Consider the following 14472-nt stretch of genomic DNA (forward strand, 5'->3'; position numbering starts at 1 on the left):
TTAAAGTTAAGAAATGTCTTTTCTTTTAAAATAGAAAAAAAAAAATTTGTTTAAAAATTTTCATAACATAAACATGCTGTTTTCACAACATAAACATGCTGTTTTGTTGAATTTTTTAAAAAAATTTTTAGGTTCAAGAAAATCAGTTGAATGTTGCTTTGCGAGTTTTGGGAAATTATTTCAAAATTTTTAATGAAGATCATAAGCGTGTCACTGATAATCAGCTTGCTTGCTCCTCACCAAAAACTCCAGATATAAGTGAGTTGATAATAATCTTTTTTTAAATATATTTATTTATTTTATATATATATATTTTTAAATATATTTTCACACTTAGGTGTGCGCTGTTCTAATATATTTTATTATTATGCAATAGTTTTCAATATAATGCAAGTCTATGTTGCCATATATCAAGTAAGGGGGATAGGATAACTTATTTACAGCCTTAAAATTTTTGTGTTTTATTGTGAATTGAAATTAATCATAAAAGGCTGTATATTGTTGTATTGTTAAAATTTATGAGCATGCTCAACTTGGTGCACCTGGGTTGTCATTGATTTAAAAAAAAAAAAGCAGCAGTTTTAAAAGTATCATAGGAAAAAATATGAAAACAAACCATGTTAACAAAAAATAATTGGCTACTTTATAGTTGGCAAATCTTAAGTTTTTTTGCAAAATCTAATAAATATCCAGGTTTTTAAAAAAGCAATACATTAATCTGGGATCACAATCATTTGTATCAGAATACAATGTTAAGTCTAATCTGTTTCCTTATTTGATTATAATGAAGGCTAAAGAGTTTTTTAAAAAAATGCAATTTTTGGAACTTATTTGCACTAGATTTGTATTGTCATCAGTAAAAACCAAAAAGAATTCTTTAAATGTATTTATTAATTTTTAAAATTAATAAATACATTTAATAAAAATAATTTTAATATTAAATTATTAAAAATAATACATTTAAGTAATAAAATTCTTCTCAAAGTTCATCAGTCTAAGGATGATGTTCATATTTTCAAGAAATTCCTTTTGCCATTAAACCTGGGCATGATGTACATGTCCAGGTTTCCTTAATCTGTATTGCTCATCACTAAATAACATTGTTGTTGTTTTATTTTGCTAATTCCAAATAATCCAATCTGAATCTATCCTCAGCAATACTATTCATTTGAAATACATTACTTTTTTTTTTTACAGAGTAATTGAAGCTCAGAATTTTGATTCTGAGTTTCAATTACTCTGTAAAAAATTCAGTTTTTTAATTCTTGATTATGTTTTGAGAAAAAGCTAAAACTTTGTTTGTTCCTGCTATCAAAAATATTTTTATTTTGTTAAACATGATAGAATTTGGATTAAAAGTTTCTTTGGGTTTCTTCTACTGCTCAGATGAATGTTCCAGCATTAAGCAATATGTCTTTTATAAATGTGATGTTTACATTCTAGAAAAAAATTGAGGTCTATTAATCTTAATGACTAACCTAATTACTCACATTAGGGTTGTTCAAAAATATTATTTTCAGATATAATCGCCTAAAAAATTATTGTTTTTAAGATGAAAATAAAAAGTCAATATTTTTAAGTTTTCTTTTAAAAAATTTTATTAAACATGTTTTTTATGTAAAATTAATTATTATTTTTGAAGTTTTTATATAATTTCGCTTCTTTTGAGTACCAGGTTGACATACTTTAGATAAACTGTCAAATTTTTAAGGGTCTTGAGGCAACCCTAAAAATATTTTTTATTCAAAAAAATTTTAACCCTAGTGTTTTTGTATTATATAGAACACATTTAGTTAAGTGCAGCAGACTATTTTAAAAAAAGTTGTTTTTTGAACCACCCTAACTCACATCTTTTATGCTACCACACCTTTTATGCTACCATTTTGATACAGGGGCTGTATCAAAAATGCATTATTGCAATTTATCAGAAATGTCATATTGATTAAGAAGTTTTATGATTGCATTTTTATTTGTTTTTACATTACAAGAATTAAGATGAGAAATTCCAAGAAGTTATCCTATCCTGATGTAAACAGCAAGTCTGTCAAGTATATAGTCTTATTTACTGTCTAGTTGATAGTCCTATTTGCTAACTTCTTAGCTATCTTTCCATTAAAATAGAGAATAATTGGTAATAATAAACATTTATAAAGATCAGATTTAAAAAGATCCTTTTAAAAGTATTTTCTGCTACTTTGAATGAATCATTCCTTTTGGGATTCTTCTTTAGTTTAAAGTAGTTATTTATGATTTTATCAATCTTCTTTCTTTATAAATTGGTTTCAAGGTTTGAAATCTAGATAAAAATAAATGCATTGTTCGTTTAAAAACTTGAGCATATATAGTTCTTTATTTATTTAAAATAAAGTTTTACATGATATATATATATATATATATATATATATATATATATATATATCTATATATATATATAAATATATATATATAAAATATGATTTTTAAAGGTGCAGTTCTCCCTATATGCCATCCTTTTCGCAGTCCAAAATCTGTGTTTTGTGTCACAGGACTTGATGCATCAAAGCTATCAGGAGTCGTACAATTGCTACTTGAACTAATATTTTTTTCAGGGTAAGTTATTGGTTTTATTTTTTTTTTTATTACAAGTTGTTTAGATTTTATTCACAATATTGTTTATTGGAATTATTTCCTAGGAATCAAAAAGAAAATAATGGAGATTCGTTTTTTCATTTTTCTGTTGTGTGTGGAGATATCTCTCTTATTATTAATAAAGAGACACTTGAAAAGTATATTTATATTAAAAGTATATATTTATATTAAACAGGTTGTAGTATAAGTTATAAAGGATTTACAGGCTGACAAGTTGTGTTCATTTTAATAAGAAACTCAGGAAGTAAGTTGATTAAACTTGCAAAAAATAGTTATATCGATAAAAAACATGATCACTTCAATTCCATTATTTTATTTATTTATTTTTTAAAGCAGCTTTCTGTGTATTTTAATTTAAAAAAAATTGTTAAATTCCTTTTGTAGTTTGTCTTAAACAATTTGAAACATCTGTTGAATAATTCCAATTTTAACTTCAAAAAAAAACAACTTGCAAAGTTAAAAATGAATTGGTTGTTATTTTTTTTTTTTTTAATTTCTATTTTATACTCATTATATTTAATACTGATTTTTACCGCTTTTTTTTTTTTACTTTATATATTACTTTTCAAATTTTTCAAATTTTTCTTACTTTTGTGTACTTAATGTAACTACTTGTCACAAAAATCAAAATCATGCGCTAGAAGTTAATTGAACTTACAGCAGCTGGTTCAAAAATCAGTTTAAAAAAAAATTTGAACAATTAGATTCACTTCCTAAGCACAGAAAATAACGTAGACAGTTTAAATGAGTTATGAAACTTTGTGGAGGCTCCACAAGAAAAAAGTTATTAAGGCATATAACATGTCAACAGCAAGCTAACTGAAAATCAAACCTAGTCAAGAAATTGCACTAACTGTATAAGTGAATTCCAACCTAAGCAAATTACAAAAAAAGTTAGTTGAGTTGTAGTTGTTGAAGAAAAAAGTTGTGGTTTTTCAGACCTTGATAAGACAACTTTAGAAAAAAAAGCTTCTTTATGATGAATATTGTCTCTTAAAAATCTGGGTAAACATGACAAATTAGGTTATAGAAAGCAAAAAAACTTTAAAGTTTAAAACTTTAAACAAGAGTGCTTTTTTATTAGGAATATCGTGCTTTTTTATTAGGAATATCGTCTCTGCTGCATGTTTCTTTTATGTTCCAACTTTTTAGTAAAGTTAATTTAGTTAACTTCTACTAAGTTAATTTAAATGAGAAGAATGATTTTTATGGCCAGATCATATAGAAACAATCGATTTCAACTGATCAAATTGCACTGTAGTAGTCTAAACAAACATCATTAAATTTGTTAAAACACTAAGTAAAAATTTGTATGATCTTTGTCACCACTAACTCAAAGAAGCACAATCCTCCTACTTCGAAGGTGAAATATCATACCAATGCATTCATCTTCTTCTTATAAGTTTTGCAGAAAGTATAGTTTTTTTGTGCAAGTGTTTTACAGGTATACAGATCATGCAACCTTACATCTGTTTACTGTTGTATAATTTCTTACAATCCTTATCATGACTAAACAGCAAATACTTCATAATACATCATCACAGCATAAAAATTACAAATATCTTGTAAACCTAATGTATCACCTGAAGATCGCAAAATAAATGCTGAGGATTACTTCTTGCAGCTTCTTGTAAAAAAACAATTATAAAAAAGAATTGTATGGGGGACAAATTATTACTAGACAAAATTACAAACGGTCACCATTTTTATTTATCAAGTTATCGTCAGTCAAAAATCTGATGTAACTTACTCAAGATACTCAAACTTTGCAGATTTTGACTGATATTGATTCAGTTATAACTTTTTAAATATAAACTTTTATCAAACAAATCAGTTTAATGAAACCTGAAAATATTTTGATTGTGATTTTTATATAAAATCTATGTGTGGTTTTAAATTTGAAGTGAATTTCAAATATCAACCTGTGGATTCATTAAAAGATTTATTTTTTATTTTCATTATTCAATAAGTGATTTTTATTTACGGAATGACTTTTTTGTTATCATAGTAAATGACTTTAACCACAAAAGTAAAACCTAAATCATAATTAAAAGAGTTATTTTTGTTTTTTATGAGAAAAAAAAGGTTGAAACTTTGAGACTTTTTTAACTCATTTTAATTTTTTTTTATTTTCTAATATTTAGTAGCAAAAATAAAAAGTTACTACTAAAATACTAAATATTAAATAATAAATACTAAAATTCAAAGTTTAATATAAAGACATACAATCGAAGTTTATTCATTAAACATATTTATACAGAAAATCAGAGTTTAAATAACTTTAAACTTCTTGTTTCTTCGTGAAATGTACAAAACTTGTTAACTTGTCAAACATTAGATAAGTCCTTGTTAAGGGTTCTTTCCTGAAGATTTATTTAGATTTATCTACTGTTTATCTTGAATATTGTTGACAGATATGTGTTTAAATACATATATAATAACAATAATAATAATATAAATGTGACTTTTTAATTTAAAAAAAAATTGTAATTATGGATTTTATGATTTTTCTTTAAGATTTCCTAACAATGTTCTCTATACACGGAAAAATGAAGAAAGCTGGCGGATGGTAATTATTGGAGATGATTTGGGTTTTGGTGTGTAGAACAAATAATATTTAATTTTTTATTCTTTGTTTGTAATTCATTTGCAATATTTAAAATTTAAGTTGAAGTATTATTTTTATAAATTTTTCATTTTTATTTTTAGATGAATGTGGAATTGTTGCTCAAGTTGTTGACCCTTTAGCATCAGCTCTACTCTCAACATACTATGTTAGTACATATAATATGGAATACTGTATGGTAAGAAGTTACTCATTTGTGTCTGAACTGAAAATTCTTGAACTAAATTACAATAAGATAAATACAAATTTTATAGCAATTTTTCATAAAACACTTTAGCTTGAGTAGCTAAGTTTTTAACATACTCAAGCAAGTCTTAGCAAATTTTTTTGTGGGTATTTATATATATGCAGTAAAATCCCTGTCGATTTCCATTTAAATCGAGCTTTTGTTATTTCAAACTGTTTCATTAGGTCCCTTGAAATCATTTAATTAATTACTATTAAAATTCTCTGGTTGAACCTCAGATAACTCAAGCTTTGTTCTTATTCAAGTATTTACTTTATATTAGTACTTGTACTATTGTAAATTTTCTTGAAATTCTACAATTTATTTTGAAATATATTTGGTTGATTGGTTGTTAAGTCTAACTATTTTTTCATTCTTTTTCTACAAATTTCTTCAGGTAATTGAAGTTTTTCATATGGGAAATAAAAAAATAAAATTAATTTGATTGTAATTAATTTTTAAAAAAAGTCATTCCTTATAAAACATAAATAACAGTAGCCTAATTTACTCTTTTTTTTATGTTATGTTGCTAAACTTTTTTGAGTGTTATCTTTTAAGTGGATAGCATCAATACGAAACATAACTTCTTTCATTGAAACATTTTTGACGCTTTTATTAATATAATGGTCTAATATTTATAATTATTTAACATTTTAATAATTTTTTAATATTTATACTTGAGCATTGAATAAAGAAAAATTGCCTCAACTCAAAAAAAATGCCTCATTTCAGCCTAAGTTAGACTTAACAGGACTTTGCTTTAGTTGAACATTCGCTAAGTTAAACAATTTTCCTTGGTCCCTTGGAAGTTCAAGTTATCGGGATATTTCGTGCAGTTAATTCAAAAATAAAATTTTTCATTAAATGATCATTATTTTTTATACAATTTTTATAATTTTGAAATTTAGAATATCCCAAATATATTAGGATGTCCCAGTCGCCCCAACTTTTTGCAAAATGGTTGTTCAAAATTTTGCAACTGGGTTTCATTATATATACACCGGAAATATATGTGTTTTTATGATTTTCAAAAAATTTTGCCAGCATAATCAAATTGAATATCATGTTAAATTATTGACTTTAACATAATATTCAATTTAATAATATTTAATCTTTTTAGACTAGAATACAACTTTAACGATGAAAAGTGAAATATTTTTCATCTAATTATGTAATAACATGTTCACAATGTTCAATTAATTATTATAAAAATTGTGGCCTTATGTATTTAATCATGAATCCAGTGCTAGGAACTTCAACTTCTCTTGACAACATGATGATAGTTAGCGCTGATCTGGAACTTTTTTCGTGAACTTTCAACTACTTGGAGTATATCTTAAATCTTTCTTCGTCCTTTGTCACACCTAAGAAATCATTACATAGCTTTACTCCTCTTTCAGCAGCTTCCTTGACTACTAGAAGACTTTGAACAATTGTCTTCATTTCAAGAAAGTCATCCATTTTTGTCCATTTATTAGCTGGTTAAAGAAACTTGTTGGGAGCATTCACAATATAGAAAAACCTTTATGATCCAGGGCCAATCAAATCACTCAATGACTTTATCTCCTCTGAAATTGGCTTAAGGTTAGGTTTTCCGAAGGATGCTCCTACATGATCCGTAATACTTCCAGCACTTTCAAATTGGAGGAGCCACAGCCTTATATTCTCTTGGTCTTCTTCAGATAGCATTTGTGAGAAAAAAGCCAACAGAACAAGCTCTCTATTCACATTCGTACTAAGAGCTTTTATTCTCTTATCAGCAATTATAAAATCATGGTATGTAAACTGTTTCAATTTCTTGATTAAAATCGAATCATTGACTGTGGCATTAGTCTATTTAATTAATTAAAAAAATCTTTTTGCTCAATCATTTTGTGAAAGCATTAGGCTTATATTGTAAAAAGTTAAATATTTGGACCAGATGAAGCCTCTATATTTAATGAATCCCAACAGTCGCTAAGCATGTCTTTTCCTACATGCCTACTTTTACTTCCTACATTTCCTACTAGCTCTCTCTGCAGGCAGACATATGCTGCAGTATACTGTCCTGTGATGTAAAGAATGAATGAATTAATTCTTTAATAAAACTATACCTAAAAGCCTTACAATTAGTCCATTACTTAAAACCTCCACAGTGTTTGTAATCTTAGAGTTTGCACAAAAATGATTTGCTGATTTGAAATTTATTAAACTATTAACATATCACAAAATTTAATAAATAATTGCTTTGTTAAAGCCTAACCTGTATTCAAGGATGTTGTGTCAAAGACCATGCCTACTATGATGTTTTTGTCGCATTTCCAATCTGCAAGTAGTTTTTTTGTAGCAACAGACAATGCTTCCATGTTTCAGATCAGCTTTTGTGGTTGAATTTGGAAGAGGTGGTACACCAAGAAGTTTATTTCCATTGACTCTGGATACTAAAACAGGTAGAAGATCATTGGTGTCTTTGCAGTCCGGGGTAGCAATCAGTTTTCTGTCCCAATGTACAACCATTTTTGGAGACGAATTTCATTTGTCTTTTATTTGTTTGCTGATATGGGGCAGTACTGATGCTTGATATCAATGGGCTAAATTGGAACATAGATTTATCTTTAAAACATCTCCTCAAATGAGTTCATCTTAGTATTAATAATGTTATTCCTGACGCTCCAGGCAATAACATTAAGTTTCTTGAAAATATCATGTTGAACAAATATGCGTTTACCAGATTTAATTAGTCTTTTGTGTCCCCCCAACTGATTCATCACAAGAACTGATGGTTAACTAAAATTCAACTGTTTGTTTGAATATTACCAAGTAGTCTCTTTTGGGAAAAGCTTTATCATAGGTTCTTTTCTGCCTTTCTCAACAACTTTAGCATGAACTTTGCCAATTTCTGAATAGGATGCTTTCCTGTCAGTTATCATGCTTTGCATGAAAGCAATGTCTGCAATAATGGATTTTTTTTCTATTGATGTTTTATGCTGTTTTTGAGCTTTTATATCTTGGAAAACTAATATCTTATAAAATTTCATGGTAGTGTCTAATAAATGTCTTGATTCCTGGGTTATCCAAGTGTCTTCAATTTTCATTGTATTTTATTAACTTCATAAATTCATCATGTGCTTCCTTGATTATTTTGCCAATGTTGTTACTTCCACTTATTGGAGGGATATTTGCCTTCATATAATGTTTCAGGAAATTATCAATTGTAAAACAATACTAAACAAAGATAAAATAAACATTCAGATCGCCGAGAGCGGTCATGCTGCCTGGGACAGCAACCCTGATTGGCGCCCTTATTTATTGAAATTTTCCTGAGATTATAGTTAAAGGACTTTTTTTTTCAGGTAGCTTCTTTTCATTTGGCGCCCCTTGGATATCTGCCGCCCGGGACAAACTGTCCCTTTTGCCTCCCTCTCATCCTCTAGGCAGCCCTGTAAACATTCATAAGATTTTATCATGAAAATGTCTATTTTTCACAGTATCAAATTTCTTGTTGCTTGCGCTAACTCATATGTGATCAAATTGCTGAAAAAAAGTAATAGTAGTTGTTTTTTGGCTAAAACTCGCAAAAATTTGAACAGCTGTCCACGACCAAATTTTAGTATTTGGGGGGCAGCTGACACCCTAATATATATATATATATATATATAAATATATATATATATATATATATATATATATATATATATATATATATATATATATATATATATATATATATATATATATATATATATATATATATATATATATATATATATATATATATATATAAAGCATCATTTGGAGATCGAATTTTTGTCACAAATAATCCTGCAGCAGAAAAAGCTCACTCAGACTCAATACTTGTTGGAGGAATAGTCTCCAGTGCATTGAACAAAAGTTCAAGATTGGCACTTCTCTTTCCAATTGGTTCAGATAAACATTCTGGATGGAAAGATATCTGACAAGCTTACAAGATTGCTCTGCCTTCTCTCTTCAAAATGTTTCCAAATTGCACTGCAAAGAGTTGCAATGAAGAGTTAACAAGAGAATCTTGTTAACTTTTTAGTTAAGTTGTTTGAGTATGTTCACAAGAAACTTGAAAATTCCCTCAGCAGTAAGAAGAGTGCATCCTCTCAGCCAAGGGCTTTTGCTGCCAATTTGACTAGTTTAAAACAACTGTGTGTATATAATGTTTACTTCATTTCGCTGCAAATCCAATGCAGAGAAACATCATCTTTCAATACTTTTATGATTAAATCTTTAACTTTGAGAAACTGCTAAATCATTGACACTAAACAATTCTATCTTGTTCTGCAGTCAAGGATAAGCAAAACCTCTTTTCTGTACTGTTTCTTAATTTCTAATTGGAGGACCTCATTTTTGACTGGATATTTTCGAAATAACTTGGCAATTTTTCTGACTTTTTTGATGTCAGATTGCAAGTGCACTTTCACTTTTGGAATAAAAATGCTTTCATCCGTTGCAGCATCAAAAAAACTGACTTCATATTTGTCACTGCTGACTTCACCTTTGTCGCTTGTTACTTGCAATAAGCTGTTATCAATTTCTTGGGATGGTTTCTTGTACAACACTTCTTGAACTACAAAATGCATTCCATGTATGTAACATATTTGATACTCAGTTGTAACAAGTTTTCCAAACTTTACCGTCATTAAAGTTTCATCAGTGACTGAGCACACAATTTTGTTATCAATATTCAATCTAGACTGGGCCACTTTTTCTGTGATAATGGCTGCAGTTTTTTTAACCACCAGAGATCCAGAAATTCGAGTCAAGTCCAGATTTCAGTATGTATGTTTTTGATGAATATTAATATTCATATATATATATATATATATATATATATATATATATATATATATATATATATATATATATATTTACACAGACAAAAAGCATCACAATGTGTGTGTGTGTGTGTGTGTGTGTGTAGTGATGCTGTTTTAGAGTGCATATACTATTAAGAAAGTGCTCAATTAATTGAACTATAGCTATATCAATTTTCAAATTTCACGCTATTGCAATCATCAGGTCAAATACAAATTTTTTCCACCTAAATATTTTTATAAAACTATTGTTATGAGCACATGGCTATAATCCGCATGGTTATAATCATGGTTTGTGATTGCTTAACAAAAATTCCATTGAAAAATATTGTAAAAATACTATTTTTTTATTTCTGTTGAAAGTTGTTATTCTTTGTGCATCAATATCTACAATTATAATTTGTTTTATTAAATGATGATTATTTTGAAAACTTTATATAACTTCTCTTCATTTGTGACCCAACACGACATATTTTTGAAAAATATTTTCTTCTATAATATCAGAATTTGGCAAGCAACAAATATATGCGTATGCTTCAATGTATTACTTTTGGTTTGACCTTATTACTTAATAATAAGTGGGGACACTTTACTTTTTGCTATCATAACCATTCTATCTGCTATGTCCATCCATATTCCCTTAAATGTATTATTGAGATATTTGTTTGATTTCAAATCTTAAGGTCAAAACCAAACCAGAGAGATTTGATTAAAACGAAAAATATTAAAGTGGAATGTAATGATTTATTGAATAATAAAAAATTTAGCTGTTGGTCTGTAATTTTTTTCCATGTTGTACCTGCTTGTATCTGGAGAGCTAGTCAAGTCACATATATAAATCATTGACAAATGATTTTTATATATGACTTGAAAAAAATTTTAATTAAATAAAAACTTTGTCTCTGATATTTCCTTGTAATTTCTTGGTTGTTATATTTCCTTGTAATTTCTCGGTTGTTATATTTCCTTGTAATTTCTTGGTTGTTATATTTCCTTGTAAATTCTTGGTTGTTATATTTTCCTTGTAATTTCTTGGTTGTTATATTTCCTTGTAATTTCTTGGTTGTTATATTTCCGTGTAATTTCTTGGTTGTTATATCTCCTTGTAATTATATTTTATTGTTATATTTGTTTGTATTGGATAACTAGTAAAGTGGTATTTATGAATTATTATAACGTTCGCTTCTTTAACAGTATTTAATAGCTTTAACAATCTACATCGGTGGTTCATATCGTTATCAATCGTTATTCAATGGTTACTAAATGATTTTAAATGACTTGAACAATCATTACCAATGATTTATATATGACTAATCTAGTTTTCCAGATGCAAAATATGAAAATACACACAAAACAAGTTTTTATGTTTATAATGGCGGATAAAATTATAAAATATTGGAGGATAAATTTAAATTGTGGATAAAATTATAAAACTTAATAATAAAAAGTTAACAGTTTTTTGTAAGACAAATTGCATTTTATAGATATAGGGTATATATTTATTTCCGATTTTTTTTTTTTTTAATTTTTAATAAATTTAATTTTTAATCTCGAAGGTACTAGAAAGCGACATTGATAGAGTTTTGGAGTTATTTGCTCAAAGAACTTTAGATAAACTTAAAATAGAAGAAAATTCCACTATTAAATCTATTAGTCAAGTTGAGTCTTCCGAGTTAAGACCAGGTGAAATTCAATCGCTCAAATCTCAAGAAGTGAGTATTACGAATTTACCGGAGTTACAGTTTTCATCGTCACCATAAATTTTTACTAGAGTTACAGTTTTCATCGTCACCGTAACTTTGTGGTTTCATTTTATGTGGTTTCATTTCATCGGAATCATTTATTTTGCAATGGATTACTACGAAAAGTAAATTTATTACTTTAGTGTAACTAAAGTGTTACCTAGACTTCTTATTTATATTTGATACGCGCGAAATGCTTTTTTTTAGATTGCTTGAGTGATGCACGCGTTTTTTGACGTGTTTAAATTTATTCAGTCTTTTAAAATGTTAAATGTTTTCTTTATCTTGAAATTTATTTTGTAATTTACTTATTTCGCACGCTGAATATAATTCAGGTGTTTTATAATCATTTAATTAGCGTAGCCAGGAAATAAAACTTGTTTACAGGTCAATTTTTTGTTGAGTTCTAACACTGGGTAACGAGCTCTTATACAGTACTATAAATATTTACAAATATCTTCTTTTATATACTTACTGGGGTACTCACTTTGGCTACGCGACTGCATTTAAATAATCCAATAACTAGTTCTTGTTTAAAGTGTTTTATTTTTAAAACTTTTTTTTTTTTTAATTTAAATCTTTAATTCTTGTACAAATAATAACAAATTTTACACACAAAATAAAAAATTCATTTTTGAATATGAATTTTTTTGATTTCGCTTTCTAACTAGCTTCGGAAAGTTTGTTTTAAGTTGAAAGTTTCGTAAATTAAATGTATTTATATTGGAAAACGTTCATTTAATTATACTTTATTGTTTTAAGGCATAAAAAAATAAAAAGTTTCAACTTTCCAGGAAGTGGAAATGGATTAAATTTAATCAATTTCCAATTTCTGTAAAGTGGAAAGTATTAAAAAATTAATCACTTTCTTATAGCAGCTACATTTTTTTTCCCTTTGAATAAAGTTTGCTTTACTAAAAGCAGATTCTGCTGCGACAGAAGATGCTGGTATAATGCAATATTTTACTTTTAAATTGTTTTCACTCATTTTATTTCTTGTTTAATTAAATTTTTCTTTAATCGTCTTTTCTTTTACTTTTAATAACACTTATTTATACACATTTATATATAAGATATTAGCCAAGTTATAATATTGTTAAAACACGTATGACCAAAGATGATCTTAAGGTTTTCTCGAACACACACTAATGTGGTTTGCATTCAATTTTCCATTATATAAATTATAAGAAGTGAAATCACTACGTTTTGGCATGTAAAATACTCACGTAAGACCAAAGATATTATAATGAGGTTTCCTTAAGGGAGAAACCCCCTCTAATTTTAAAATCAATTTTTAGAAAAAAAAATTTGCCAGATCAATAGCATATATAAAAAAAATAAGAAAAAAGTACCAAAAAAAAAAAATGGTAACATGTTGCTATGGAAACCATAAAAAATTGCCAAAAAACAGCAAAAACAAGTTTCACGCCGGCCAATATTGTGGGCAGGGAGCAAAATAACCCAAGTTGAAATTTTTATATGGTGTTTATATAGAGTAGAAGAGTGTTTTAAGTTGAACAGAATTTTTTTTTCAAATATAAAATTAGGTATTTTGAAGTCAAAGTCCAATATTCAATAATATGGTACTAAAACAGCATTAACAGCAGGTGTAAAAAAAAAAAAAAAACTATTCAACTTAAAACACTCTATACCAGTTAATAAACAACCACTGAAAATTTTAGAAACGGCTCTTGAATGGTTGGAGAGCAATGTTGGCCGGCGTCTTAAATACTTCATACTGAGCAAAGCAAATTAACAATTTTTTTATTAAATAACACCAAAAAATGTATAAAAAAGCAATCATTAACCTTATTAAATCTAAAAAACAGTATTTAAAATCCTCCTGATTCATAAGTTATACCCTCTTTTTCCAAATTATTGTCGATTTAAAAATTTTTTTTTGCTCTATTTAACTGCCGCCTCAACTTATTCTTTTCATTCATTCTATAATTAGATTGTTTTATTCTTTTATTGTTTCTTTTATTGGAACCTTTAACCATGAAAGCACCTGGTAACATATTTAATTGTTCAAAAACTAACACTGAAGCTTTCATACCAATATTAAAATTTGCTACCGCATCGTATACACCAAATTTCAAATTAGCGAGTGACACATATCTGGTCTTCGGTAATCGGTCCCAAATCATACTGCTGAACGATTCATTTGCGTTTTGAGTTTTCCCATGTAAACATTTTTTTAGTTCTGAATCTTTGCTAAAATCCTCAAAATTAGGTCTAATTTTCAAAATTATGTTCATTGGAAGACCTGGACCCGGTTTGTAAGTGTTGGTTTTATTTGCTTTATCAAAGTTGAACTTGCACCAACTATTGATGCCGGTAGGACAGTGAGGAAAGTACAAGTTATTTGTTTTGGAAGATGCAACATGAAATAATGTAGCCAATACGCTTGCCTTCATACCTGCTAAGTTT

General features: G+C 27.4%; 1 protein-coding gene across 2 annotated transcripts in view; it reads left to right on the top strand.

Annotated features, from left to right (window-relative positions):
• Positions 1-12681, top strand: part of LOC100205284 (cytosolic arginine sensor for mTORC1 subunit 2) — a 32989-nt gene extending 20308 nt beyond the window's left edge. For both annotated transcript variants that reach the window (XM_065807830.1, XM_065807829.1), the window contains exons 5-10: positions 132-258; positions 2466-2589; positions 2673-2765; positions 5146-5225; positions 5338-5432; positions 11857-12681. In XM_065807830.1, coding sequence (XP_065663902.1) covers positions 132-258; positions 2466-2589; positions 2673-2765; positions 5146-5225; positions 5338-5432; positions 11857-12060 — 723 coding nt within the window. In that variant the 3' untranslated portion in view covers positions 12061-12681. The remainder of the gene's footprint in view (positions 1-131; positions 259-2465; positions 2590-2672; positions 2766-5145; positions 5226-5337; positions 5433-11856) is intronic.
• The last annotated feature ends 1791 nt before the right edge of the window (positions 12682-14472 follow it).

The sequence above is a fragment of the Hydra vulgaris genome, chromosome 10 (assembly GCF_038396675.1).
Source record: "Hydra vulgaris chromosome 10, alternate assembly HydraT2T_AEP".
NCBI lineage: Eukaryota > Metazoa > Cnidaria > Hydrozoa > Anthoathecata > Hydridae > Hydra > Hydra vulgaris.